Source organism: Giraffa tippelskirchi, chromosome 4, assembly GCF_054371585.1.
Source record: "Giraffa tippelskirchi isolate mGirTip1 chromosome 4, T2T-mGirTip1v1.2.pri, whole genome shotgun sequence".
Lineage (NCBI taxonomy): Eukaryota > Metazoa > Chordata > Mammalia > Artiodactyla > Giraffidae > Giraffa > Giraffa tippelskirchi.
In genome coordinates this window covers 87,256,287-87,263,178 of record NC_137278.1, presented here as the reverse complement: position 1 = coordinate 87,263,178, position 6,892 = coordinate 87,256,287, and the positions used below count along the sequence as shown (strand labels likewise).

At 42.3% G+C, this 6,892-nt stretch overlaps 1 protein-coding gene across 1 annotated transcript in view; it reads right to left on the bottom strand.

The window, feature by feature from the left end:
• Nucleotides 1–838: 838 nt before the first annotated feature.
• SRD5A2 (steroid 5 alpha-reductase 2) overlaps nucleotides 839–6,892 on the bottom strand; it is a 51,199-nt gene continuing 45,145 nt past the window's right edge. The window contains exon 5 of the mRNA XM_081590333.1: nucleotides 839–2,756. Coding sequence (XP_081446459.1) covers nucleotides 2,690–2,756 — 67 coding nt within the window. The 3' untranslated portion in view covers nucleotides 839–2,689. The remainder of the gene's footprint in view (nucleotides 2,757–6,892) is intronic.

Sequence of the window (6,892 nt, the reverse complement as noted above, 5' to 3'; positions counted from 1 at the left end):
TCAATTCCTGGTCAGGGAGCTAAGAGCCGACATGCCTTGCAGCCAAAAAAACCAAAGCATGAGAAACAATAACAACAACAGCAACAACAAAACCAAAGCATAAACTAGAAGCAATATTTTAATAAATCCAATAAAGACTTTAAAAATGGTCCACATCAAAAAAAAATCTAAAATTAAATAAAATTATATGAAGTTTATTCTACCCTATATTTAAATTAAGAAAGTCCTTGATCATGATAAATTGTAATTATAAGAGTTCCTTGAATTTCAAACATGTGAGTTAGACCTAAGTATAATAAATCAGAGTTGTCCTAAATAAAATTCTAAAGAACGCCCTCTAGTGGCAAGAACATGAAATTGCTGAACAGCAGTTTCGTCCTGAAATTGCACACACTGAGCAAATAATAGCTACCATTTATTGAGCATTTATTACAAATCAAGGACTGGTCTGGGTATTATATATAGTAATAAGATAAAGGATTTCATAAAGGCAGTTTTAAGTGTTGAAGAGAGAGCTGGAAGTCATTTCACAGAGGCCAACCTACACCTTAAGGCTGATTTCACTGAGTGTGGTTTCCCCACTCCCCTGTGTATTCCTGAACACTTGGAGAGGCATCCAGCCTTAATACATTCTCCTGCACCTTTATTGCACCTGCTTGGAGTTCTAAGCTGTGGTTGACAAGCTCTATAAGTCACATTTCTCTTTTATTTTCAGCTCAGGGCCCTGAATTTCAAGTTGGCAAAATAGAAAAGGAAAGAAAGGAACAACACTCAGGGAAAAAAAAAAAAAAAAACAGAATAAAAGGAAACAAACACAGCTCAACACCTTATGAAAATATTTATAACTTTGGGGGTCTTTTAATTGAAAAAAATTACTTATCCATAATGCAAGAGTCATTTAAACAGCAAAACATGTATATAAATGATTACAATTTGTATTTTTTGGTCATATACATCTTCAGATCTTTTGAGTGTCCTATGTATTTTATCTAGTGAATTTCTGCACTTAGCACTACATCTGATGAAACTGGTGCTCACTTCTCAAAGAGATTAAAAAAAGATTACCAATGCTGGACACAAACCTAGACCTGCAGAGACAAATATCATCATGCATGGTGATTAGGAGGATTCAGTTCCTTCCTTAGAGAGCCCAAAGTTTCAGCATCCACTTGAGGGTGACCCCCTTCCACTGAGGTTGCAAATTCTGATGTCTCCCAGCTGACCAGTCATAGTTCTTGGCAGGCTCCACAGGCCCAGATTCTCCAATGTTCTCAAAGAAACTGGAAAATGAAGAAACTTCCTAATTTTTAAATTTTGGAAACTTTTCATGTAAAAAGAAAAAGAAAACCAAACTATGTGTAAAACACCGTTGGGGCCAAACAATGCAGGTTGTCTGCCTAGAGGTGTCCCTCTAGTTGTGAATTCCAGCCTTGGCTCCCAGGACTTCTAAGGACTGAGGTTCAAGGCACCTCTAGGGGATTCCTTCTTGAACAGATCCTGAGGACTGTGGTGCAGAAACTCCAGAAGGGAAGAGATGCTGGGTGCTTCTGAGATGCTTCACCATCACTGTACACATCTGGTCAGGGGAAACAGCGTACACTCTAACTCAGTACTTTCCATTGTCTGACACTCATTATTTGGCTATTTCCACCAGTTTCCAGGGCTTCTCTGGTGGCTCAGATGGTCAAGAATCTGCCTGCAATGCAGGAGACCTGGGTTCAATTCCTGGGTTGGGAAGATCCCCTGGAGAAGGGCATGGCAACCCACTCCAGTATTCTTGCCTGAAGAATCCCCAAGGACAGAGGAGTCTGGTGGGCTATAGTCCATGGGGTCACAAAGAGACAGACACGACTGAGCAACTAAGCACATACACACACCAGTTTCCAAAAACATGAGAATTTGCAGTCTCTATACAAAATACTTTCTCTCTCCTTCTGTGGTCAACCAGTCATCTCTTCTTCTTTGTGGTCATTAAAACCTGACCTTTGATAAAATCCACACCAGTTAACTGTGTTAGCCTATGTATGATATCTCTATTGGGGACTGTGAAATCTTCAGGAAGACAGAGGCACTAAGACAGTGCACAAATTTGAAATGGGGTCAATGTATTGTTGCATTTTCAGCAGAATGAAGAGAGAGCTCCCCTGCTCAAAGTCTACTTAATCATTTCACATCTTTCATAATTAACTAAGGAAAAGGAAAAGGTGAGTAGGTTTTCATTTGGGAGGAGAATTGGTCTGGGTCTGTGCAGCTTCAGAATTTAAATTGCTGCTAATTTGTATAGGAGTCAAATGTGTACCTTTAATAAATTCTATAAGCAATGCCCTCAACTCAAAGCTTTCTCAACTGCACAAAGTCTTAACACTGATATAGAGTAGGTATAAAGCCACATGTACTTGGGTCACTCAAAGAAAAAACACATAGGAAAGTTTGCACTTTCTAGGAATAGCTAAGAAGCAGATATCTCTGCATTAAAAGGCGGGGCCTTATTCTTCAACAGATCAGGACAGAGCCCCCCAGGGGGCTGAGAGGAGACACTAGAGGGGCCCATGCAGACTCCTCAGGCCAGCTGCCAGGACACCACACTACTATTACACATACACAGTGGGACTTTAAAAGTTACAGGTTCAGCAGCTTGATGGTTTTCAACAGGATCGTGGGAGCTTTGTTCCCTTGTTCTTTGGTTTCTTTAAAAGATGAATGGAATGAGGGCTCTTCGAGACTTGGGGTAGTCATCAAACATCTTGAGGTAGAATCTAAAAGACAAAAGAGGAATAATTATAAATATAATCAAGCAGTGGTCAGTGGTTGAGGTTTGATCTGTTTGAAGTCCCTGTTACAAATCAGCCTGCAGTTATTCGGGGCCTGACTTTTCCAGGTGGCCATCTGTCTATCTTCTTCCTCTCTCCAGCATCCTACCTCTTGTAAATGTTGAAGCTTCTCATGTTGGGAAATAAAAAACAATAGCCAGAGACCGGCAGTAGTGGCTGTACCACATAATGAGGGTAACAGATGCCACTGAGTTATATACTTAATATCGTTAAAATGGGAAATTTTGTTATGTATATTTTACCCAGTAAAGAATATATAATAGCCAGAAAGAAGTACTCAGTGGATTGAACTGAAGCATACAGGAACTAGAGATCCCAAAGAGCATGGTCAAGGTTAACTCGTGGTCAGGTTCCCAGGTAAAATATCCCTTCACAAGGCCTGGGGGAATGCCAAAAGAAAAAAAAAAAAAAGTTACCTTGTATTGTCTATTGAATTGTGTGTCCCCTAAAACATAGGATGAAGTTCTAACTTCCAGTACCTGAGAAGGTGACCTTATTTTGAAAATAGGATCATTGCAGATATAATTTATTAAGATAAGGTCATACTGGAGCAGGGTGGGCTGTTAATCCAATATGACTGGTGTTTCCATGAGAAGGGGAAGCAGAGACACAGAGACAGACGCACAGTGGGGGAAGGCCTTGTGAAGACAGAGGCAGGGGTGACAGGGATGCAGCTACAAGCCACGAACACCAAGGAATGCCGGCCACTGCCAGAAGCTAGGAAGAGACGAGGAAGGATTCTTCCCTTGAGCCTTCAGAGAGAGTGTGGTCCTCCCACACCTTGATTTCAGACTTCTGCCTCCAGAACTGTGAGAGAATACATTTCTGTTCTTTAAGCCACTCAGTTCCTCTTTGGGCAGTCGAGGGGGACTAATACGTCTTGTAAAAATGGCTTTCTTTTTAAGTGACCAGGCTGTTCTCTTAACTAGTTGAAGCTGGTAGCTCTTAAGTTCTAATTAAACTGATACACTCTGTTCAAGTATCATAGTTTGAAATGGCAGGCAACCAGGGTTAATATGTCACAGGAGGTGGCTGGTTTTCCGTGCAGTGATATGGGGTCTGCTGAGCTGCCTTTCACAAACCCCTTATAAAAATGATGCCCTCCAGCCTTCCCTCTGAAGCAGTCAGCACAGCAGGACAGGGCCTCAGTTTGGATTTTGCTGTTGCTCTAGCTAGAACCCTCTGGTAGAACTGCTGCCTCCCCTGACCAGGACCGCCACAGTCCATACTCATCAGTCCTCTACTGACTGATGCTCTGGCCTTACCCCACTTCTCTGACTCTGGTGGGCAATAGGCCTACCTGAATGGGAGAGAATTATTTCACTGACCTCCTTCCAGGCTGGGGACCCCACCGGTGCCCTTCTCTACCAAGCCCAGGAGGGCGTAGGAAGCAGTCATGAGGAGAGCTGCTGTTTCATTCATTTCTAGAAGGTCTCTGCATAAATCCCATTCCAAGGAAAAGAACTCATTCTTAGTTAAGCCTTCAAGACTATGAAATTGATCATTAGCTGGACTAAAATGCCTATGCAGGAGCCTAAGGGTTTCCTTCAGGGTCCTGATTCCAAGCCCGTTCTCCCTTTGGGCATCCTCCCCACCCCTCCACCCCGCCATGTGTCCAGGAACAGCAGGCTTTCTCTTTCCTCTAGCCCATTTCAGGAAAGGGATCTGAAACTTGTCTTTAAAGCCTGATAGCAATTTAGTGTGTATTCCTTCCCCTTTCAGTGATACTTAACTTTTTGTCCCCACCCTATCCTAGGTGGAGGGATTAGGAGGGAGGTGGAAGCTGGTAAAGCCTTAGGCCTGATCAGTAGGTATATGCTAAGTCTCTTCAGTTGTGTGCAATTCTTTGTGACCCTATGAACTAGAGCCTGCCAGGCTCCCCTGGCCACAGAGGAAGGGTCTATCTCCTGCAGTTCCCAGAATTCCCCAGCAGATGGCAAAGTTCTGAAAGTGTCCCACACAGGTATCACACAGAATGGTTGACCCTATCTTCCAAGGAGAAATAAACACAGAAAGAATGAAGAGACAGAGCCAAAGCAAAAACACCACCCAGTTGTAGATGTGACCGGTGATGGAAGTAAAGTCTGATGCTGTAAAGAACAACACTGCATAGGAACCTGGAATGTTACATCCATGAATCAAGGTAAATTGGAAGTGGTCAAAGAGGAGATGGCAAGAGTGAACATCGACACTTTAGGAATCAGTGAACTAAAATGGACTGGAATGGGTGAATTTAATTCAGATGACCATTATATCTACTACTGTGGGCAAGTATCCCTTAGAAGAAATGGAGTAGCCCTCACAGACAACAAAAGAGCCCAAAATGCAGTTCTTGGGTACAATCTCAAAAACGACAGGATGATCTCTGTTAATTTCCAAGGCAGACCATTCAATATCACAGTAATCCAAGTCTATGCCCCAACAAGAAATGCTGAAGAAGTTGAAGTTGAACGGTCCTATGAAGACCTATAAGACCTTCTAGAACTAAGAGCCAAAAAAAGATGTCCTTTTCATCCTAGGGGACTGGAATGCAAAAGAAGGAAGTCAAAAAATACCTGGAGTACCAGGCAAATTTGACCTTGGACTACAAAATGAAGCAGGGCAAAGGCTAACGAGTTTTGCCAAGTGAACGCACTGGTCATAGCAAACACCCTCTTCCAACAGCACAAGAGAAAACTCTACACGTGGACATCACCAGATGGTCAATATCAAAATCAGATTGATTATATTCTTTGCAGCCAAAGTTGGAGAAGCTCTATACAGTCAGCAAAAACAAGACCCGGAGCAGACTGTGGCTCAGATCATGAACTCCTTACTGAAAAATTCAGACTTAAATTGAAGAAAGTAGGGAAAACCACTAGACCATTCAGGCATAACCTCAATCAAATTCCTTATGATTATACAGTGTAAGTGACAAATAGATTCAAGGGATTAGATCTGATAGACAGAGTGCCTGAAGAACTATGGGTGGAGGTTTGTGACATTGTACAAGAGGCAGGGATCAAGACCATCCCCAAGAAAAAGAAATGCAAAAAGGCAAAATGGTTGTCTGAGGAGGCCTTACAAATAGCTGAGAAAAGAAGAGAAGCTAAAGGCAAAGGAGAAAAGGAAAGAGATACCCATCTGAATGCAGAGTTCCAAAGAATAGCAAGGAGAGATAAGAAAGCCTTCCTCAGCGATCAACGCAAAGAAATAGAGGAAAACAATAGAATGGGAAAGACCAGAGATCTCTTCAAGAAAACTAGAGATAGCAAGGGGACATTTCATGCAAAGATGGGCACAATAAAGGACAGAAATGATATGGGCCTAAACAGAAGCAGAAGATATTGAGAAGAGGTGGCAAGAATACACAGAGGAACTATACAAAAAAGATCTTCATGACCCAGATAACCACGATGGTGTGATCACTCACCTAGAGCCAGACATCCTGGAATATGAAGTCAGGTGGGCCTTAGGAAGCATCACTACGAACAAAGCTAGTGGAGGTGATGGAATTCCAGTTGAGCTATTTCAAATCCTCAAAGATGATGCTATTAAAGTGCTGCACTCAATATGCCAGCAAATTTGGAAAACTCAGCAGTGGCCACAGGACTGGAAAAGGTCAGTTTTTATTCCAATCCCGAAGAAAGGCAACGCCAAAGAATGTTCAAACTACCGCACAATTGCACTCATGTCACACGCTAGCAAAGTAATGCTCAAAATTCTCTAAGCCAGGCTTCAACAGTACGTGAACTGAGAACTTCCAGCTATTCAAGCTGGATTTAGAAATGGCAAAGGAACCAGAGATCAAATTGCCAACATCGGTTGGGTCATCGAAAAAGCAAGAGACGTTCCAGAAAAACATCTACTTCTGCTTTATTGATTATGCCAACGCCTTTGACTGTGTGGCTCACAACAAACTGGAAAATTCTGAAAGACATGGGAATATCAGACCACCTGACCTGCCTCCTGAGAAATCTGTATACAGGTCAAGAAGCAACAGTTAGAACTGGACATGGAATAACAGACTGGTTCCAAATTGGGAAAGAAGTACATATATTGTCACCCTGCTTATTTAACTT